Raw genomic sequence first — 23354 nt, forward strand, 5'->3', positions numbered from 1 at the left:
ACTTCTGGTTTTCTGGTGGTTAATTGAACATAAGTGTCTCATGGCCCTTCCTGCCTGTGCTGGCTTCAAACTATGATCCTAAGATCTTAGCCACTTGAGTAGCTAGGATTACAGGTATGAGCCACTGGTGCCCAGCTTCTTTCTTTTTTGATGGTAATGTTTTTTTTTTTTTAATAGAGTCTTATATTTTTGCATGGACCAGTCTGAACCATGATGTTTCTATTTCCCTTTCCTACTAGCTTTAGTGTATTAGTGCACCCAGCTCTTTGTTGTGTTGTTGAGATGGAGCTCTTACTAGTTTTTTGCCTAGGCTGGTCTTGATCTGTGGGGCCTGAACTCTGGGCCTGGTGCTGTCCCTCAGCTCTTCAGCTCAAGGCTAGCACTCTACCACTTGAGCCACAGCACCACTTCCTGCTTTTTCTGCTTATGTGGTACTGAGGAATCGAACCCAGGGCCTCATGCATGCAAGGCAAGCACTCTACCACTGAGCCACTTTCCCAGCCCCCTGAATCCCTCCTTTCTGTCCTTTGGGTACATACCCAGAAGTGGAATCATTGGGTTGTATGGTGATTCTTCAGAGATTGTTTTGAGAGACTGAGCAGTTTTCTACAGTAGCCTTAGTATCTAGTTTTACAGTGGTGCCCCAGGATCCAGTGTCTCCACATCCTCAAAAGATAGGACCACCCCACCCACCAGGACCAGCCACATTCCCAAGCCCCATGCTTTACCATCTGAGCCATAACTCCACTCCCAGCTTTTTGGTGGTTAATTGAATATAAAAGTCTCAGATTTTTCTACTCAGGCTGGATTTCATCTAGGATCCTTAGATCTCAACTTCTTGAGTAGGTAGGATTACAGATATGAGCCACTGACTCCCAGCTGTCTTATTTTATAATCGCCTTTCGGGGAGGTCTTTTCTCTAGGAAAAGTAGAAAAGCTGGGTGTGAAGGTTGGTGCCTTCATCCTCAACATATTTTGGTAACAGCTAGCTTTAATTTGTTCTCTGTGTATTTCTGCCTACTTCCCTACGTCTCCCCATAACTTGGGCATCAGTTTGTGTGTGTGTGAGTGAGTGAGTGTTTCACAAGTCCTGGAGCTTGAATTCAGAGTCTGGACACTGTCTTTGTTGTTTCTCTCAAGGCTAGCACCCTACCACTTGAGCCAGAGCCCCACTTCTGGCTTTTTGGTGATTATTTAGAAATAGGAGTCTCATGGACTTTCCAGGCTGGCTTTGAACTTGGATCTTCAGATCTCAGCCTCCTGAGTAGTAGGATTACAGGGGTGAGCCACCAATATCTGGCTTGGTATCAACTTTAAAAAGAAGAAAATGGGAAGGGGCAGCCATGATCCCCATGCTGGAGGCACAGCCGGGCCCCACCCAGACAGAGTTGGTGTCAATTAGATCTGCCTGTCCACCGACTTCACTGCATCACCAGATTGTAGTGGGTTTCGACTTGGTGATGCTTTTTTTCAAATTTTGATATTGGCAGACATCACCCCCCTCTGTCTGTCTGTCTCTCTCTCTGTCTCTTTGTGTGTGTATCTCTCTCTGTATCTCTCTCTGTCTCTCTCTCGGTATGGTACTAGCTTTGAAATCAGGGCCTTGCTCACTTCAGCCTGTTTTTCACTGATTTTTTTTTTCTTTTGTTGGTGGTGGGGCTTGAACTCTGGGCTTGGGCGCTGTCCCTGCCCTCTTCAGCTCAAGGTGAGCACTCTACTGCTTGAGCTACAGCGCCATTTCCGGTTTTCTAGTGGTTTATTGGAGATAAGAGTCTCACGGACTTTCCTGCCCAGGCTGGCTTTGAATTGTAATCCTCAGATTGATCTCAGCCTCCTGAGTAGCTAGGATTACAGGCGTGAGCCACAGGCGCCTGGCTTCTCTGATTATTTTTAAGCTAGGGTCCTGCTTTCCTCCCAGATGCACATCTGAATGTGATCCACCTACTTTTAAGCTTCACATCCTTGCTGGGGTCACAGGTATGTGCCACTGCATCCATCTTTCCTCTGAAGAAACAAGTCTCACAAGCTCTTCTGCCTGGACTGTCCTCGAACTGTCATCCTCTGAGTCTCCTACATAGCTAGGATTACAGGTTTGAGCCTCAGGCACTTGGCTCTTTTCTTTCATGCCTTAATTTCTAGGCCATCTGGAGTTTTAATTTGTTTGTTTTGTTTTTTTTTTGTTAGTGTGGGGATTGAACCCTGGACCTCACACACGTGCTGGGCAAGTGTTCTTCCACGGAGGTACATCCCCAGCCTCTTATCTGTTTTTTTATCTTGGTCTCTCTCTGCTAGGTTAAACACAATCTGATTCTATCTACTTGCTCCAATCAGTCATCTTTTCATGTCTTCACCAGCCTTTTTTTATAAAAAAGAAAAAAACTAGAGTGTAAACGTGGGCCTTGCATATTAATAATGCTGTCGTTTTGGGCCAGTTTTCTGTCTGCCTGCCTTTTTTCCTTCTCTTCGTCTTCCAGCTGGTTTACATATTAGGAAAGGGATCCCATGTCACACACTACAGACATTTTCTCAGCTTCTCCTGTCTTTTAATTTATGCAATGTACAAATGGTTTTCCTTTTTGGGGGTGTAACTTAAATCTCTTTATATGTTTAATGGCTTTTAGATTTATTGCATGTTCAGAAAGGCCTATCGTACCTCCATTTTTTTTTAAAGTCCCTGTATTTTTCTACAGAACTACCATTGGTTGAGTTTCCTTTTACATGGTAGGATTAGTTGCCTCGTCTGTGGAGAGGAGTTCTGGGTTGCCTCCACCGTCTGATGTTTTTCCTGCTAGTACCCCTCTGAGCACTGTGCCTCTTGGGGACCTGAGTGCTGCTACTGGCTCTCGCTCTCTGACTGCTGCATTTTTAGATCTTAGTTTTCTTTTGGTGGACTTGATCCATTGATCGATCAATCACTCCATTGATGTGGTGTGTGTGTGTGTGTGTGTGTGTTTGTGTGAACGTGTGTGCGCACGTGCATGCGCATGCCCACGCTGCTTGAACTCAAGGCCTGATTGCTGTCCCTGAGGGTTTTTGTTGTTGCTGTTGTTGTTGTTTGCTTAAGGCTAGCATGCTACCACTTAAGCTGCAGCTCACTTCTGGCTATTTGATGGTAATTAGAGATGAGTCTAATGGACTTTCCTGCCTTGGCTGGCTTCTCAGATCTCAGCCTCTGGAGGAACTAGAATTACTTGCACCTGGCTTTTTGGTGGAGTTTAGACATACTTTCCTACCTTTCTATGACGCTTTACATGCTGACCCACCACAAAACAGCCTTGAGCCCACGGCCACCTGGAGGCTAACTCCTGTCCAGCAACTGTAACCAGGGCAAGGTCATCCTTGGGCTTTGGTCATTGTGTTGGTCACCAACGTACAGCATTTTCCAAGTCCATGTTTCTGGGAGGATACAATGCTCTGGGTATACACTGTGGTGCAACTCACCTAGGACCTGTGTCAAGCGAAATGATCCAGAGCTAGAGGACTTCTTTGTGACTGTGGTGAGGCTGGCCTGGCTGAGAAGACATGGCCTCAGATATTTGTCAGGAAAGAAACTATAGTGTTTATTTTTTTCAGAGAGGAAAAACAATTAGAAGTTTTTTGTTTTTTTGAAAAAAAAATTGTTCGTTTAGAAGGAATCTAGGTATGTTATTGTTTAAGGAGGAAAAAAAAAGTATTTGCAATGTATCAGTCACCCGTTTCGTTCTGAGCATGATTTATGTGAGGAAATGTTTTTTTCAAAAAATTAAGCTGGAGATATATCCCTGTACGATGCTTCTGTGAAAATGCAGCTTTTGTCCGGCGCTGTTAATGCAAGTTGTAACAGTGTAATATGGAGTCAGTGTTTACATGTTACATTCCTCCACCGCAGTCAAAATAAGCCCGCAGGGTCTACAGTAGCATTTCTGTATTTTATCAGCTTGGGCTGAGGCTGAGGGGGAGGCCTCTGCTCACACTTGGAGGGGCTGTTCCTGCCAGATTTATTTGCCTTATAAATATTCCCTGTGTTTATTTTAACTCGCCTTTAAAATGGAGCTGAAATTAATATGGACCCCAGGGCTGTCCCTCTGGCCCCAGAGTGCCTCTGGAGCTGGGTGGGGACATTTTCACTTGGCCCCATCCCAGAGGCCTCCTGAGTGGCTGAAGGTGCTCCCTGATCCTGGGTCTCTGCCAGCAGTGAGCACTATATTGACTGGCTGCCTGGTACCTTTGCTGAAGACAGACCATATCATCTGAGCCCCAAGTCTCAGTGGGTTCTGAAGCATGCACAAAATCGTTTTCCCTGAAAACTCTGTCTCTTCATGGATCGAGGCAGCAGCTAGAACCTTCTTTCTCAGGCATTTTGTGGGACGCAGTGACTAGTGGCTTCAAGTCACCTGTGTAGTGTGTTGAGCCCATGGTGGGGGCTTCAGCCCTTTGAGCACCCAAGGCCATTCATTTCACAGTGCCTTTGCCCCCACACATCACACAAGGTCTTTCCTCCCTTCTTGGCTGGCATCTGGGTCTCAGGAAGCTCAGGGCTGACCAGATGGCAGAGATGGAGCAGTCATGCTTGAGCTCTGTTCGTATGAGACACAATTAAGTCATATCCTTCGCTCAACAGCTGGATGCCAGAAAAATGGGGTCACACCTGTTAGCCAGAGTGGGCTGAGCCCCTGGGTCAGAGCTTGTGAAAGGAGGTTCCAGTGCTGAGAACCATAAAAGGCAATGGTGGTCTTACAGGTGGGTGGGGCACTCAGGCCCAGTGGGGTGGGGCCATCCCAGCTGCCCCAAACCCTAGGGAGGAAGGGTGGCCGGCATAGGATCCAGAAAGGGACTCAATGTTGATACCTGCTCAGCGTTGGTTACCCACATGCCAGATTGTGTCCCAACTTGATTTCTTTCTTTTGTTTATTTTTTTCTCCAAGTACTAGGTATAGTACTAGATTGAACCTGGGGTCTCATATAAGTGGCCAAATGCTTGACTACTTTTAGCTTTGCTCCTAATACATTTTTGTATTTTTGTTGTTGTTGTTGTTTTTCCAGTCCTAGGACTTGAACTCTGGGCCTGGACACTGTCCCTAAGCTTCAGACTCAAGGCTAGTGCTCTACTGCTTGAGCCACAGTGCCACTTCTGGTTGTTTCCTGAGTAGTTGATTAACGATAAGAGTCTCACAGACTTTTCTGCCTGGGCTGGCTTTGAACCATGATCCTCAGATCTCAGCCTCCTGAGTAGCTAGGCTTTAGAGGTGTGAGTCATCGGTACCCAGTGTGTTTTATTTTTTGAGATGGGATCTTGATAACTTTGCCTAGTCTGTCCTTGAACTGATGATCTTCTTGCCTCTGCCTTGCAGGTAACTGGGATTACAGATATATGTCATGATATCCTGTTGTTTTTTCCTTTTTTTTTTTTTTTTTTGTCGGTTGTGGGGCCTGAACTCTGGGCCTGGATGCTGTCCCTCAGCTCTTCAGCTCAAGGCTAGCACTCTACCACTTGGGCCATGGCGCCACTTCCGGCTTTTTCTGCTTATGTGATGCTAAGGAATTGAACTGAGGGCCTGATGCATGCAAGGCAAGCACTCTACCACTGAGCCACCTTTTTTTGGGGGGAGGGAGGCCCGGTCGTGGGGTCTGAATTCTGGGCCTGGGCGCTGTCCCTCAGCTCTTCAGTTCTAGCACTCTACCAATTGAGCCACAGCGCCACTTCTGGATTTTTTTTTTTTTTTTCTGCTCATGTGGTGCTGAGGAAGCAAACACAGGGCCTCATGCATGCAGGCAAGCACTCTACCACTGAGCCACCTTCCCAGGCCTTCCCTCTATTATTCTTTTTTTGTGTGTGTGAAAATACAGAGGAGTTACAATTACATGGACAAGATAATGAGTACATTTCTTATCAAGTATTGTAGCCTCCTCCTTTGTTTCCCCTTCCCATCCCTTCCCATCCTCCCCCTGTCCCCTCCCACTCAATCTTCCCCCTCCCCCCACTTATGTCTATTTATCTGTCAAAATCTAGAACGGTTTGAAGACGTGAGGAGAATGAGGGTGGAGTGGGGCGGGGTACAGTGTTCTTAGGAGTGGGAGTGCCTTCAGGAGGAGTGGGTGATAGGATAATGGCTCCTGTGGAAAGCTATCTGCCCATGGGCAATAGGGGCAGGAGTATGTGTAGAGCTCCACATGGCCCAGCCATTCCATTCAGAGCAAGGCCCTGACAGTGGAGGGAAAGTTAAAGGTGAGAAAAAGAGCTTGCTCCTTACCGCTTCTTTAAGGAGGCAGACATTAGGGTCAGAGTCAAATGCAGCCAAGAACCTGTGGCCCAGCAAGGGTGTGGGGTAGAAGGTAATAAGGCCACAACAGTCTGTGCCATCTTCCTATCTGTTCCCTCACCTCTAGCCTCCTATGTCTTCAGAGCACTAGACTCTGCCTTCTCTCTCTACACCAGCATTGAGAGCTTAGATACTTTAATCTTACCCCCACCCCCACCTCCCCAACACACATAGGAACTTACGATCACTTTGTGCCATATCCTGCCTGCTTCCCCTACAAGTGGAGCAATGTTCAGGGACAGTGTGGTTCTCACCCCAGCATTGGACCTCAGAAGGTCCAGGAACTGAGCTGCTATTTCTAGTTGACAGCCTGTGACTTGCTTGTTCTTGATGTCTGTTAGGATTGCCCTACAGAGTACTCTTCCCCAGCTGCCAGCCCCACTCAGGGTCCCCAGGCCACAGCCAGCCCAAGATTGTCCGCACTTCTGAAGCTGTGTCAGCAGCCCAAGGCTTTCTGTCCTCAGATTCCTGGGGTTCTGTGAAGCGGGGAGGCATTTTTCTAATTCTGACTGATTTAATGCTGCCTTGTTGTTTGTTTGACCCTTATTCTGAAGTCTAGAAGCTAGCCAGGTATTGCCATCATTTTTCCTCTAGCTAAGCACAAAAGGGAGGAAGGCACATTTTTTCTTGGGAGAACTACAGTTGTTGTTTGGTGTGATGTGGTGTGGTGGTGGTGGTGGTGGTGTGTGTGTGTGTGTATGTGCAGGTATTGAAACTTGAACTCAGGGCTTCATGATTTTGCTTAGCTTTTTCACTCAAGATTGGTGCTCTGGGCCTGGGAAGGTGTCTCAGTGGTAGAGCGCTTGCCTTGCATGCATGAGGCCCTGGGTTTGATTCCTCAGCATCACATAAGCCGAAAAAGCCAGAAGTGGTGCTATGGCTCTAGTGGTAGAGCACTAGCCTTGATCTGAAGAGCTGAGGGGCAGCACCCAGGCCCAGAGTTCAGGCCCCACAACTGACAAAAAAAGAAAAGAAAAGAAAAGAAAAAAGATTGGTGTTCTGCTGGACATTGATGAAAGTGAACTATGCAACTTGTGGGTGAGATGGGAGGAAAGAATGAGGGGAACAGATGACACTCTAGGAAAGGAAATGTACTTATTACTTGATGTATATGAAGGTAATCCCACTGCATATCACTTCTAAAACAATAATAAGGTAAATTAGAAAAAAATAAAAGATTGGTGCTCTGCCACTTGAGTCATACCCTTACTTCTGGCTTTTTGTTCATTAATTGGAGATAAAAATACCAGGGAGTTGGGCACTGGTGGCTCATTCCTATAATCCTAGCTACTGAGGAGGCTGAGATCTGAGATCCTAGTTCAAAGCCAGCCCAGGGAAGGAAAAACGGTGAGACTCTTATCTCCAATTAACCACCAGAAAACCAGATGTGGTGCTGTGGCTCAAAGTGGTAGAGCACTAGTTTTCACTGAGTGAAAAACCTCAGGAACAGCTGCCAGGCCCTGAGTTCAAGCCCCATAACTGACAGAAAAAAGTTAAAATCCCAGGGATTTTTTTTTTTTTTTGCCCAGGCTGGCTTTGAACCAGGGTCATCAGACCTCAGTCTGAAGTAGCTAGGATTTCAGACATGAGCCAAAAGTGCCCAGCTTCACAGCTGTTTATTTTAAAGTCACCTCAGTTCATTTTTGTTTAACATCCATCTTTGTCTAATGGGATATCCTTGTGTTCAGGAAAAAAAGGAGACCATCCTGTAAAGTCCCTCTGTCTGTCTGCCTCTGTGTATCTCTATGTCTAATACATTATATGGGACCACAGGCTGAATAGTACAGAGGCTGCTTCAGGCCCAGCATCAGGCCTTGAGGGTTGGATGTGGCTGGCAAATCCCAGACAATCCTGGAGCCAACCCCACTGGGGTGGAGGCTTTGGGGGCATCCTGGCTAGCATTTCCTGTGCTGGCAGGACTGCCAAGGAGCCAGGTGGATCCACTGTGGGGATATGCCTCCCGGAGAGGGGATCAGAGGCCTGGAGAGGCAGATGGAGCGCTCCCTAAGCCTCAGCTTCACAGCCTGCCTTAATGCTTTTGTTTCTGCTTTCTCCCTGGTTCCAGCAGTGAGCAAGGAAGCCCTGTGATTAGGCTAATCTCATGGTCCTTCTGCCTCTGCAGAAAGGCTTGATAACACCAAAAAGCATCATGGGGCCACCCGTCACATATGCAGAATTGGATTCAAGACTCACAAGGTATAAGATGGTGATTTCTGATATAGACAGGTAGATAGACACCTTGGTCTCAGAGTCTTTTTTTTCCCAAAATTTTTTATTGTGATTAAGTGGTTACATAATTTCCCAAATTTCACAGTATTTTGGGATAGTGATGCTTAGTTAAAGTTACAAACACATTCTAACTTTCTTTTTTTTTTTGGGTCCGGTCGTGGGGCCTGAACTCCGGGCCTGAGCGCTGTCCCTCAGCTCTTCAGCTCAAGGCTAGCGCTCTACCACTTGAGCCACAGCACCACTTCCAGCTTTTTTTTTCTTTTTGCTTCTGTGGTGCTGAGGAATCGAACCCAGGGCCTCAGGCATGCAAGGCAAGCGCTCTACCACTGAGCCACCTTCCCAGCCCACACATTCTAACTTTCATGGAACAAACTGTCTATCATGGTCTATAACATTTATGAGTTCTATGAGCTTTTTGTAATACATTTATTTCTTCCACATTGGGTGATATGTACATTTCTTTTGTTTTGCATAGCATCAGCTGTTCCCTCTTTCCCACTTGTTCCCTTTAATGTATTGAAAATGCAGCATTTCCAGCCTTCTCCCCCAGATCTGCTGTCCTGGGCTCCAACATTTACCAACACCACCCTGTCCCTGTGGCTTGTCATACCTTGGCTGGTCACTGAACCTCAGTCCTTACCACACTGGCCCCAGTCTGTCCCTGACCTAGTACACGCTGAGCATGATCAGTAGGACCTAACCTGCAGTTACCTATCTTCTGGAATACTCTGATCCTTGTGGTATAGAGGTTTCAGCATCTGTCCCTGGTTTTGTTCCAGAATTTTCTTAGTTAGTTTAAAAGTAGTTCTCATGTCCTGCATTCAAGGAATAGGCAATCTCTGTTTGCTCAGTTAGTGAGACCATGTTATATTGTGGTCAGCAATGTGTAGGAGGACTCAAAGAATGACCTTCCCAGGGTAGGCCAGCAGGGAGGTACCCAGATGAAGGAAGAGGCCAACACAGACTGCACTGGTTTCACCTTCCTACAGCCTGCACGGTCTGTGGGAGGCGAGGACTCAGACACCATGGGGATCGGGGAGCCATGGGTGCTGCCCTTTCCGTCTTGTTTGCAGGGCAGGATATCTAAACAGCTGAATTCTGATTGTATTTGAACTCTTTTTTGTGTGTGTGCAAGTCCTGGAGCTTGAACTCAGGGCCTGGGCACTGTCTCTGAGCTTCTTTTGCTTAAGGCTAGCACTCTGCCACTTGAGCCACAGCTGCCACTTCCAGCTTTTTCTGTTTATGTGGTACTGAGGAATTGGAACCCAGGGCTTCATGCATGCTAGGCCAGTACTCTATCACCAAGCCACATCCCTAGCCCTGAACTCCTTTTTTTTTTTTGGTCGGTCGTGGAGCTTGAACTCTGCGCTTGGGCACTGTCCCTGAGCTCTTCAGCTCAAGGCGAGCGCTCTGCCGCTTGAGCCATAGCACCACTTCCAGTTTTCTAGTGGTTTTTACTGGAGATAAGAGTCTCACAGACTTTCCTGCCTGGGCTGGCTTTGAACCGAGATCCTCAGATCTCAGCCTCCTGCGTAGCTAGGATTACAGGCGTGAGCCACTGGTGCCCAGCTTGAACTCCTATTTTTCTATCTACCTTTTACCATATATATCAAGTGCAAGAAGAGTTAGGGTTTTTTGTTTTGTTTTGTTTTGGTGCCAGTACTTGGACTCAAACTCAGGGTCTCAAGCTCTCACTTGGCTTTTTCCACTCCAGGCTGTCACTTTACTACTTGACACACACCTCCACTTCCTGCTTTTTGCTGGTTAATTGGAGATAAGCATCTCATAGACTTTCCTGCCCAGGCTGGCTTCAAACTTTAATCCTCAGATCTCAACCTCTTGAGTAGCTAGGATTATAGATGTGAGCCACCAGTGCCAGGCTTGAGTTAGAGACGTATGTGTTACATGCACACATCCATCTGCACACATGTGATGCATACAGGCCCCTGTGTCTGTTTCCTTGGCACTGCTGGCCCCATGTGGAACCTGCTGTTCTGGTCCCAGGGTCCCCACTCACCTTCCTTTCCATGCTAAATGGGAATGTGTGACTGGCCAGGACCTCCTTGTACCCAGCCAGTTCTGTCCCTGGCTCTGGAGAAAGCTGCATGCCAGATGCTTCCCGCAGGGCACCTGCAAAAAGTATTCCAAGGGATATGCTGCTTTTTGAAATGGAATTATATCATTAGTACCTTCAGGGATTAGCTCTGACATTGGGCTTATCCACCCTTACATCACCTCCTCTTGTTCAAAGACTGAGGGGTGATCTGACAAGCCCACCCACGTGTAGCTGGAGTCCTCATTTTGTTAGGCTCTCAGCCTGTTTGTGTGAGTGGATACATGGACATGGGTGCACATGCAAGTGTGCCCATGTGTATCTGCACATCTAAGCATGTGTACAAGTGTTTGCACATATGTGGCTGTGTGCACACGTGTGTGCCTATAGGCATATGAGATGCATGTGCAATTGCATGGATGTGTGTGCATTTCTATAACAGCACATGTACACATTGTGTGAGTGAGTGTGTGCTTGCATTCGTGTATGTGTGTGCGCGCGTGCACACGTGGACTGTGGAGTTTGACATAGATGGCTTAAACTACCAGAGCAAACATTTCTGGTAGATCACAGCATGCCATGCTCTTCCCCCCAGTGTCCTCAGTCCTTGCTCTGGGGAGCTGGCTGCCTTGCCCTGCGCACAGGTATTGGAGGGCTGCACAGGCACATGTGAGAGTTTTCTGCTCACAGAAGTGACTTCCTCAAAATCTCCCCACAGTCTGGTGCCCTCACAGCTCCTCCCAAGTGTGTCCCTGCTTCCAGTCTGGCCTCAGGTGCAACCTGCCTGAGACAGAATGAAACTCATAGACTTCTGCAGAGGGACATTTCTCAGCTCATCCCTGAAATCCCACTGCCACCTCATGCCTTTCCTGGGACAGGTGCTATTTCCTCATACCCACCCTTCACCACCAGGCAGTTTGCTAGTTCAGTAACACTGTTTGTCATGCTGTATTTCATAGCCATAGCCTCTGGGAAGTGGCCTTTGTAGCTTGGAACAAGGTGCTTGAACAGTCAACCTTGGCACTCACTAGCTCAGTGCAAGGCTGGCAGGAAGGCTGAAGGGTCCTTCTCTATCCCACTTTTGGGTGACAGCCTGGGCACCATATGGGCCATGTAGGTACTCACCTCATCTGCTGCTTTCTGTCCATTTCTTAACAGATTGGTGGTTGGGGCCAGCTGTATCCTTTGCTTGCATGGAAGTGGCCATCTTGGGACATGAGGCGTGGTCCCTCAGAATTCCTCCAAACTGCTCTCCCTCTCAGCAAGGGCTTTGCTGCTTTGGACTAGGGATTTACTGGGCCTCTTGGAGGTGGAGAGCCTATGCCCAGAGGACAATTTGAGGCTGACCTCCTGTGGCTAGGACTTCCTGGAGGATCTTCCTGGCCCCCACACTGAGACAGCTGGAACAGCTGACCTGGCAAGGAGGCAGCTGAGCAGTTCTCCCTTGAAAGCAGCCCTGGTCCAGCCTTGTTTCTTCAAAAGGAGCCATCAGATCAAGGCGGGTCAAGAGAGGAGCCCCAGAGGGGCGGAGGGTCAGGAGAGAGGATGTTTGAGGGATGTTTGAAGTTACAGCCTGTGTCAAAGGCTTCTACCCACAAGGCTCCTCTACGCTGGGTTTGGCTAGAAGCTGTCCATCTCTAACTGGACCTGACCAGGATACATGCCCAGGAAGGAAGCTCAGTGGAGACAGAGACTAGCCTGGATTGTGGGTACTCTTGAGAGACTTTGAAGCTGAGGCCGGCAGAATCCCCTGGCTGGGTACAGGGAGTCTTCTCTGGGTTTGGTTGTAAGTGCTGGGGCCTGGGCTGCTGGAGCAGAGTCCTGGGATCTTGTCCCTTTGCTCCCAAATTCATGACATGGTGGGATTCCTTAACCTGCCCTGCAGATGTGGCCCTGGAGTGTGCTGGCTTCCTCACAGGGATTGGACTGGACACCACCGTCATGATGCGCAGTGTGCCCCTCCGCGGCTTCGACCAGGTAGTGCCCTCTCTGCTCCCCTAGGGCTCATGCTCCTTTGTAGCCACCTCCTCTTGCCTCAGGCAGGTGCAGGTAGGGGCTAAGTGAAGACTATACCCATACAAACAGGACTGGAGTGGAAGGAGATTGTTTAGGGAACACAAACCCATTCTTCCCAGAGCATGGAAGGAAAGGTTGTTGCATGGAATATGCACATTGCTGCCAGACAGCATTGCTGACCACAGGGGGACTGTGAGCACACCAGAGCCCAGCCTCAGGCATAGCCTGGAAGACACAGTCCTTCCAGTTGTCCCATTAAGTAATGGCATGCGTGACAGGAGCATAGTCCCTACCTCAAAGACCCCACTCCCCCTCTGGGTCTGAGTGAGCACCTGCCAAGGGGAGCAGGGGAGAACCTTGCCAGACCCTTGATGGCCCTTAGAGACCACGGCACCAGTCACCTGCCACAGGCTGAGCTGAGACCTGCATGACAGGGTGAGCACGCAGCTCTCCCTGTGGACAAAGTTCTACTGGCTTTGGACCAACAGGGCCAATGAGGGCTCCAGGAGAGCCTGTGGTTCTGGGTGATGGGTAATCTGTGGAGGTGGAGCTCAGAGGCACAACAGGCAGAGGCATAGTGGTTCTTCTCTGGGTCTGGGGTATAGACACCCATGTGGTTAGCCAGATGAGCTCCTGGCATTAGGAGCTTATTTTGCCAGTCCTGGGGCTTGAACTCAGGGCCCGAGAACTGTCCCTGAACCTCTTTGTGCTCAAGGCTGTACTCTACCACTTGAGCCACAGTACTGTTTCCAGCTTTTTCTGAGTAGTTTATTGGAGATGAGAGTCTCACAGACTTTCCTGCCTGGGTTGGCTTTGAACCGTGATCCTCAGATCTTGGCCTCCTGAGTAGCTAGGATTACAGGCGTGAGCCACCACCACTTTATATGGTGCTTGTTCATTTCCTCCTGGAAGAAGCAGCTGTGGGTCATCTCACTGTTGGCTTGTTCAGGCTCCACACAGTGTGGCGGCAGCAGCCACACTGGGAGGACCAAGTATTTTCTTCACTCTCTATATTTATGGGGAGCTAAGTCCTGCCAAATGTTTCAGCTCCAATTGTTCACACTTCTTAGTGGTCATGTGGGGAGTAGAGGGCTGTCTGTTTGGGGCCAGGTCAGAGTCCCCAGGATTCAGTGCTTCCTGCTTACTTGCTTATTTATTTATTTAATTTTCAGTCATGGAGCTTGAAATCAGGGACTGGGCACTGTCTCTGAGATCTTTTGCTCAAGGCTAGTGCTCTATACTTTGAGCCACAGCTCTATTTCCAGTTTGGGTTTTTTTGATGGTTAATTTCAAATAAGAATCTCACAGGGACTTTTCCTGCCCAAGCTGGATTTGAACTGCAAACCTCAGATCTCAGTCTCCTGAATAGCTAGGATTATAGGTGTGAGCCACCAGCACCTAGCTACTTTTGATTTTAGTGAAACCTTAATTGGCATCTAAGGAAAAGCCTACAGCCTCAAGGTATCAGTATCGGAGGATTTGGGGTTGGGAATAGGCCAAAATTTTTCATGGTGCAGTCCCCAGGACCACCAGAAGTGAGAGAACGGAGAGACAGGACTGGTGAACACCTACCTTTTTCTCCCTTGGACATCTGCCAGGGCCTTGGAAAGCAAGGCAAGGCTAAGACCTTTCTCCCATGCCTGCCATCCATCCTCACCTTATGTCCTCCTGTGCTTTGCAGCAAATGGCATCTTTGGTCACAGAGCACATGGAGTCCCATGGCACTCGGTTCCTGAAGGGTTGCATCCCAACCCATGTACAGAGGCTTCCTGACGGCAAGCTCCAGGCCACCTGGGAGGATCGCATCTCTGGAAAGGAGGCCATGGACACCTTCGACACTGTCCTCTGGGCCATAGGTAAGGGTGTAATGAGCTTAATTCACTGGCTGTAGTTCCTAGAGGCCCACAAACCTCCAGAGTCTACAGACCCATCCTTCCTTTCTGGGGGCTGGCTGCCCGCCTCAGCTACCTCCCAGGCAAGTCTTCTGGGGGTGAAGCTCATTGGGCACAGGACCCATAGCTGGACATCTCCAGCACATTGTGCCTCTTGTTTCTTCCTCCATTGCCATGTGATATTCTGAAAACACAAACAAGAGAAGTGACAGATGGTATCAGCTGGGTGTTATTCTTTAGGAAAGACAAATGGGGCCTTCTGCTTTCCCCATCCCGTGATAGCTTGTGCATTAAGGTGTCATGCTGGGGATGTTGCTTAAATGATACAGCACCTACCTGATGACACAAGGCTGAGTTCAGTCCCCCCAAAAAAGGCATCAGCGCATAAATCCTCAAATTTCCCTAAGGCTTATGCCTTGATGTGTTTTTTTTTCCTTTAACACATTAGACATTTTGTATTATTACTTCAAGCTAGTTATTTTTCACACAAAATGGTAGACATTTTTTAAGTTTTAAAAGTCGTGATAAGCTGGGTGCTAGAAGCTCACGCCTGTAATCCTAGCTACTCAGGAGGCTGAGATCTAAGGATCGTGGTTCTAAGCCAGCCCAGGCAGGAAAAGTCCATGAGACTCTTACCTCCAATTAACCATCAAAAAAACAGAAGTGGAACTATGTCGCAAAGTGGTAGAGTACTAGCCTTGAGCAAAAAGAACTCAGGGATAGCACCCAGGCCTGAGTTTACACCCCACAAACGACTCCCCCAAAAATCAAATTTTGAGTAGCATAAGCCCGGTGCTGATGGTTCATGCCTGTAATGTTAGCTACTCAGGAGGCTGAGATCTGAGGGTAATGGTTCAAAGCCAGCCTGGGGCAGAAAAGTCTGTGAGACTCTTATTTCTAATTAACTATCAGAAAACTAGTAGTGGCGCTGTGGCTCAAAGTGGTAGAGTGCTAGCTTGAGTGAAAAAGCTCAGGGACAGAGCTCAGGCCCTGAATTCATGTAACACAATTGACAAAATAAAAAAATAAAATTAGCCATTTGAACCATTAAGTGTACATCTCAGTGACACTAAGTATATGTACATGATTGTGCACCATAGCATCCATTCATCTCCAGAGCTCATCATCCAACACTGAAAGTCTTCATTGTATGGGCGTCCTGCCCCATCCTACTTCCCATTTCTAGGAATCTGGTGACTCCAACTTCTTCTGTGAATCAACTCATACAGCATTTGTCTTTTTGTGTCAAGTTTTCTCCATGTTGTAGAATTTTCTTGCTCGTGCATGCGTGTGTGTGTGTGTGTGTGTGTGTGTGTGTGTGCGTGTGTGTACGCGTGTGTGTGTGTGTGTGTGTGTGTGTGTGTGTGTGTGTATGAACTCAGGGCCTTGAGCTCTTGCTTGACTTTTTCACTCAAAGCTGGTACTGTACTATTTGAGTCTTACCTCCATTTCTGGTGGGGTTTTTTTTGTTTTTTTGTTTTTTTTTTTTGCTGGTTAATTGGAAATAAGGATCTCTGAGATTTGTCCCCCTGGGCTAGCTTCAAGCCTCCATCCTCACATCTCAACCTCCTGTGTAGCTAGGATTATAGGCATGAGCCACCAGCTAGAATTTCCTTCCTTTTTTAAGGCTGAATAATTCTGTTTATCCATTCACCTGCTGATGGACATTTGGGTTGCTTCCATCTTTTGGCTGTTGTAAATTGTGTTGCTATAAACAAGCTATCAACAAGTGAACTGTTTTTAACTTATAAAAATGACAGAGGAGCTGATAATGTGGTTTAGTGGTAGAGTACTTGCCTAGCATGCATGAAGCCCTAGGTTCAATTCCTCAGTATCACATAACAGAAAAAGCCAGAAGTGGTACTGTGGCTCAAGAGGTAGAGTACTAGCCTTGAGCAACAGCAGCTCAGAGACAGTGCCCAGGCCCTGAGTTCAAGTCCCAGGACTAGCAAAAAAAAAAAAAAGACAGAGGACTGGAGGTGTAGTTTAGTCATGAGCAGTTACTTAGGCTCTGGGTTCTATTCCTAGCATAAGAAGAGAGAGGGGGGGTTAAATTCTGATCAGGCTGTTCATGATTTCTGATACTTCTAGTGGGCTGTGTATAATAGCCCATTGCCAGACACATGGCTTGCTCATCTGGGACCCCTGAGAGGAAGGATGGATACAGCCTAGGGAGACCCCTGCCCAGAGCCTGTGTCTGCATGTGGAAGGCTGGGGAAGGACATCCTGGAGATCAATGGAAGAGCAGTGATCCCAGATGCTGCTTGGTCTCAGGCCTGCTGGGAGACTAAGGCCCTGTAGCCACTGAATGGGCTACCTAAGGAGGGCTGCAGGCTCTTGCTGGTCAAAGTAATAGGATGCATACCTCTATATGACTGCCTCTTAGCAGCTTGTATACTGCTGATGGGAAAACCTAGGACAGCAGGAACAACGTTGCTTCCTCCCAGTATTTTCAGTTCTCTAGGATTTCCTCTATGCCTTTGGGCTCAAACCAGGGCTCAGAGCTACCTAGTTCTTTAGCAGAGGCTCATCTGGTTCTCAGTGAAGTGAGTATGCAGTAATTGGCCCAGAGGGGCCTGTGCCATCAAAATTGGTAGCTGAGATTATAGGTGTGAGCCACCGAAGCGCAACAATTTTTATTTTGGAGAGAGTCTTGCTAGGTAGTCCAGGTTGGCCTGGATCTTGCTATGTAGCTCAAGCTGACCTTGAACTCAATCTTCTTTCTTTAGTACTGGGATTATAGGCATGTACCACCAAGCTAGCCCCTGAGCTAATGCCTTTGGACTAAAGGGTGGTCTATGCAGCCAGATACCATTGGATGGCAGAGGGCTGTCTTGGAAAGCCCCAGGTCTTCCTAGCTTGCAGGCAGTCTGGCAGGATACAAGTGAGGCCTCTGCCAGGAAGATTTGCCATGTTATACATGCCCAACCTCCCCCACAGGGAGTCTGCTGTATTTTTTTTTTCTATTTTCAGGAAAAAAAAAAAAGAGCATCCCCCAGACAGTCTGCCTGGTTTGATTGATGCTGGGGGTGGGAGCTTTTCGCAGCCCTTGGCCTTTGACCTTGCTTCCCCAGGGCTGCACAGTGGCGGCAGTGGTTTCTGGCACGCCTTCTGGGTGGTGGGGAGGGCTCTTGGGCATGTGCTGACTGCGCTCCTCCTCTGAGCCAGGTTTTGTAAACATTCAGGAGCCACTTCCCAGTTTAACAACTGGGAATGTTTTCTGCTGCTTTGCCCTGATAAGCCCTTAACCAAGCATGATTTCTACTTGCAATAAAGGATGACCTACTCCGGGAGGTTAAAATAAAACACCCTGGGGGCTGCCTCGCTGGCTCCACTAACATCTGCCTGGATTGGGTTTTCCATCCAAGCAGCTACTGTGTCCAAACAATCTGGGCTTTGAGGGTATTTAAAAACAGAAAAGGGAAGGATGCCCTTGCTTCCTCCAATGCCACACGCACACAGAAGGGGGCTGGTACCACATGGCGGACTGACTGAGTGATGGACCTTCCCTGCTCCCTGTGTCCTGTACTCTGTGAGGACCATGAATGCATCAGCATCCAGACTGGGGAAGCTAGGGGCCTCAGCCTCTTCCTCAGCCCAGCCTTGATCTCTAGGCAGTGGATTAAACACATTAGCAGTTAAAGCAGTTAATTGCTGTGCAGGGGGCCCCCTCATTGTTTGTCTCTGAATCACCCGCCTACACCAGGTGTCTCAGATAATAGACTGGGAACCTCAGCGAGGAGGATTTCCTGTCTGCAGATGTGCCGATTACAGTGCTGAGTGAAGACAGTCAGCCTGCACAGGCCGCCGCGGGCTCCAATTCGCCCAGCAAGTTAACCAGTTGTGGCCTGAACTGATTCTGGGACTGTCTGGGGAGCCAGACCAGGGTAGACATCACCACAGACCCTCCCACCCCCTGTGTAGACATGTCTAGCTTAGTTGAGTTTGGATTTGATTTTGAAGAAGGGACATGTTAGGCCCCTTCCCCCCTGTTTCCAGCCTAGGAAAAAGCTGGAGCTGAGATTGTAATGAGTTTCTTGGCATCCTGGATCTCTCTGGATGGTTCTCTGACCTCTTGGAAAGATGGCAAAAGTGCTGATGTGTTTGTCCCTGGCCATCACGGGAAGAGCCAGCACCTGTGGGCCCCACAGACCAGACAACCATGACTCTACCATTGTCATCTTAAATGCTGGAGAGGGTGGAGAAACCTTAGAATGGCAGAGTGACAGGTGGAGACTGAGGGGAGAATCAGTTTGATTCTCATCCTGGCCATCTTCTGAGCCCATTTCCTCTTCTTCAGGCTTTGTCTTAGACAACTTGGTGTTGCCATCTGTGCGTGCTGAAAGTCTACTTCTATGCCTCTGAAACAGTGAGAATGCAGCCAGCCAGCCTGGGCCCTCAGCACTGTGGAGAGTGGAGGCCCTGTACCTCCACAGCCAGAGAGGCAGAGGTGCCCAAAGAACCATCATGGAACCCTCAGTGCCCTGGTCATGCAGACAGACATTGGCCCAGGCAGGCTGTATCCTGGAGCTCTTCTGCCCAGCACTGTTTGCTGGAGTTTACATGGTGGTTATCCTGGAGGACCCCACCCTCTCACCTGAGCTATGGACATAGTGCACGAAAGTGCCTGTGGAATATGTCTCTTCCTCAGAAGCCAAGAGAGGGCTGGAGCCCAAACAGAATGGAGTCCCAGAAGGCTGGGGATTTTTATAAGTGGAAATGTTTGGAGTTTGGTTAAGGGAAGAGGCAGCTCAGGACCTGGCGCCCCCTGGAGGCCAGGAGTTCAGCCCCGACATCTGGATGCTGTGACTTGGAAAGAAGCTGACAGGCATTGCTGCCCCCCCCCCCCATGTGATCTTCACAGCTGTGAGTTGGTTTGGAGAAGAGACTGTTCAGAATAAGAGGAAGGGGAGGGTCAAGAAAGAAAAAAGAAGTGGGGTGCCAGTGGTTCACACCTGTAATCCTAGCTACTTAGGATGCTGAGATCTGAGGATCAAAGTTCAAAGCCAGCTCAGACAGAAAAGTCCCTGTGAGACTCATACCTCCAATTAACCACTGAAAAACCAGAATGATGATGTGGCTCAAGTAGTAGAGTGCTAGCCTTGAGCACAAAGAGGCTCAGGGACAACATCCATTCCCTGAGTTCAAGCCTTACACCCAACATAAGAGAGAGAGACAGAGACAGAGACACACAGAGAGAAAGAGAGACAGAGAGAAGAAGGGGCTGGGCCTGTAGCTCAGTGCTTGATTGCCAACCTCCAGCAACAAAATACATAAGTATACATACAAAGGAGCAGAAGATGAATAAAAATAAACATAGGCTCTAAATCCAGCCTCTGAAGATGTGCACATTCTTTGCCTCTTCCCAGTTGCCACACTGAGGCAGCAAAGCAATAAACTAGGCTCTGTAGAAATGGTTGGCTCTGCAGACCATTGAGACTTTGTGACCCTAAAGACAGTTGTCCAGGCTGTTCACATTGGCCTTTGTGAAGTTCCGTGCAAGGTGACCAAAGCGAGCACTGCCCCATGCAATTCTGTACCTCCTACTGTGTTTCTGTCTGCTTTGTTCAGGCCCTGGCTCACAGCCCCTCACTCGCCCTGCCTGCTTCTGCTGGCACTTAAATCTTACCTCATTTCATGGATTGGCCTTCCCTGGTGGGAACATGTGATTCAAGCAGGCATGAAATTGGAGGCTGTGTTCATTTTCCATCATGAATGAGAGAGACTAGATGCTGCATGTGGCTGCTGTCTGTGCCTCTCCGTACCCAGCAGAGCAGGTTGTAATGACTGAGAGATGCTCTCTGGGTGGCTCTTGGCCTCTGTGGCTTTCTCTGGCTCTTCTTGGGGTAAGATCACCTGGACTGGCATTGTGGCTGGTCCAGTTTGGGGCCAGAGGTAGTAGCCCGTGGCATTTCTAAGGGTTCTTGGGGACTGACCCCATTCTTGCTACCACTTCAGGACTCTGGAACTGGGGAAGAGGGACAGTCCTACCTTAGGGACACTGACTGCTGGACACATGGTCTGCTTGGGGAAGTAGGCAGTTCTGAATTCCAGAGCATCACCTGAGCATCTGCTTCTGGCTATCCACACATCAGAGGAGGAAAGAAGTACAAAGTCCTTTGTACCTGGAATTTTGACGCGTTCATTGTTTGCAGAAAATATGATAGAGCATCATTTATAATTTATTGAAGAAGTGCTTATAAAAGAAGAAAACCTATGAAGATGTGAAACTGGCAATTCTCAGAAGAGGAAATAGAGTTATTTCCTCATGGCTAGAAAGTACTTCATTTTACTAGTCATCACAGAAGTGCAAATTGAAACAGCCAGAAAGAGATTGTGAGCTGTCCCCTTCTCTCCAAGGAAAGCTAGAGCATAAGGGTCAGCTATCCTTGGACATGCACTGCCCCCGCCATTCAGTCTAGTAATCTCTCCTTGAGGAATGAAACTGATACATAGACAGAGTCCCTCAGGTTTCCTTTCCAGGAAGCTGAGATTTGGGATCCACCAAATGTTCTGCCCTAGGGAAAGCCATTCAGCATCACTTGGCAAACAAACTGCTAGATGTTCTAGAGCAAAGACCGTGAGGTCAGAGCCACACAAGAAACCTGGAGTTGGCAGCATACAGAGTGACAGACATGCAATCCTCTCCAAACTGCCTGAGTAGTGTGGCCTTCATATTTGCATAAGGACACAGGAAAATGATCAGGGGATGACTTGGGTGTGTTGGTCTGCATGCAAAGGGACCATGTAGGTCCCTTTGGGCAAGAGCCTGGAATGTCAGGAGCCATTCTTTTTTTTTTTTTTTTGTTAGTCATGCTGCCTGAACTCTGGGCCTGGGCGCTGCCCCTCAGCTCTTCAGCTCAAGGCTAGCACTCTGCCACTTGAGCCATTGCACCACTTCTGGCCTTTTCTGCTTATGTGGTGCTGAGGAATCAAACCCAGGGCCTCATGCATGCAAGGCAAGCACCCTACCCCTGAGCCACCTTCCCAGCCCTCTGGAGCCATTCTTATGTGACTGGCCATGAGTCTTTACCTTGGACCTGTTGTTTACCTTCTTTGAGGTTCCAGCCTGACCTAATGAGATGCCTGTAACACCTGAATGGCCCCAGCACCTGCAGGGAGATTTGACCCTGCTCTGAGCACAAGGAAACAGAACTCCAGAAGGTCATGAGTTGTGTCCAAGATCACAGGGGCCACTCTGCTACCTCAAGGACCACTGCCTAGGTCTTTTGCTAGGTAGAACCAAGGTGGGGGCCCAGGGCTTTATCCTGGCTGGCATAGCCTGTCACTGCTTTAGGACAAGGCCCTGCAGTGTGGGATGACTGGATAGGGATGGCCTCTGCTCACCAGGACCAAGCTCCAGGGATCAACTGTGGGACACTCACAGCTTCCCTTCTCAATGCTAGTCTTCACTGCCCATCTGGGCACTCTCTCTCCCTTCATCACTGTTCTAGAATCAGTGACAAACCACCTGCTACATGCTGATCAAGCTCTTTGCTACATTGTTACTTTGTGTACTCATTCCCCCCCCCCACTCCACATTCATTCATTTAAATTCTTCACATAGATAACTTGGCTCACATTCCACGTACTTCCTGAGTGTTCATATTCAGCATGTCCTAAAATTATTGTGGGAAATAAAGTCAACCATGAAGCATGAAGAACCCCCTAGTTTCATATCTATATTGTCTCTTGATATTACTTTTTCTTCTTCTTCTTTTTTTTTTTTTTTGCTTGTCCCAAGGCTTGAACAGCCTCGGTGCTATCCAGTCCTTTACCACTTGAGCCACAGCACCACTGCTGAGCAGTTTATTGGAGATAAGAGTGTCATGGACTTTATGCCTGGGCTCCTTTTGAACCGCTATCCTCAGATCTCAGCCTCCTGAGTAGCTAGGATTATAGGTGTGAGCTACCAGTGCTTGGTGTGAGATTACTTTTAAGTGGATGCATCCTGATAGTTTAATCAATGATGGGCCAAATCTGTGACAATGGTCTCATAAGATTATCATGGAATTGAAACAATTCCTATTGCACAGAAGCCTTGGCTATTGTACAGTATAGAGCAACCATTATCTCCTTGTGGTGATGTGGAAGGGAAGCAAACCTATTTAGATACACAAATACTATTGTGTTACAGTTTCCTACAGCATTCAGTGTGGTAACATGTTGTATCAATTAGCCTAGGAGCAATAGACCAAACCAGATGTATATACCATACAGCTTGAGTATATGGTCATCTAAATTTGTGTAAATATACTATGATGTTCACATAATGATGAAATCGCCTAACAATACATTCATCAGAATGTATTACTGTTGACTATATATTTCCTTCAGGACCTTGGTATGGGTTTGGTCAGTACCCACAAGACCTGCAGTTACCATAGTAACCACAGGGAGTGTTAGGCACAGTGGGTGTTAGTATTGGTCTTCCAGGATTAGGTATGCAGGAGTGTATGGACACAGTATGGCCAGCACTGGGGACAGGGCCACTGCTTTGGATGTTCCAGCTTGAGCACAAGGCAATTACCAGGAGGCAGGGGATGGAAAGCTGGGCATGCCTTGGGAGGGAGCTGTGGGACAATCCCCCAGTCTACAGGAGCCCTTGCCCCGTCCTGTGTGCTCCAGCCCTGCTGACAGCCTTAGCTTCTCTCTCGGATGTGGCCTCAAGCTGCTTGAGTCTAGGTTGATCCTAACTGGTGCCGGCTCGCCTGGCACCTAGTTCTTGTGGCTGAACAGCGCCAAGAGGCTGGAGCCAGCCTCCTGCGAACTTGGCTTAGCTGAGTCTCTGTGTTTTGACTTCCTGCTCCAGGGTAGCAGCTGGAGACTAAGTTTCCTTTTCATGGGGGCTTCTTCTGCCAGATG

General features: G+C 48.3%; 1 protein-coding gene across 6 annotated transcripts in view; it reads left to right on the forward strand.

Annotated features, from left to right (window-relative positions):
• Txnrd2 (thioredoxin reductase 2) overlaps window positions 1-23354 on the forward strand; it is a 68449-nt gene that overhangs the window by 26284 nt on the left and 18811 nt on the right. For all 6 annotated transcript variants that reach the window (XM_013031558.1, XM_013031559.1, XM_013031562.1 and 3 more), the window contains 3 exons: window positions 11740-11759; window positions 12467-12558; window positions 14279-14453. In XM_013031558.1, the coding sequence (XP_012887012.1) occupies window positions 11740-11759; window positions 12467-12558; window positions 14279-14453 (287 nt within the window). The remainder of the gene's footprint in view (window positions 1-11739; window positions 11760-12466; window positions 12559-14278; window positions 14454-23354) is intronic.

The sequence above is a fragment of the Dipodomys ordii genome, unplaced genomic scaffold, assembly GCF_000151885.1.
Source record: "Dipodomys ordii isolate 6190 unplaced genomic scaffold, Dord_2.0 Scaffold141, whole genome shotgun sequence".
Taxonomy (NCBI): Eukaryota; Metazoa; Chordata; class Mammalia; order Rodentia; family Heteromyidae; genus Dipodomys; species Dipodomys ordii.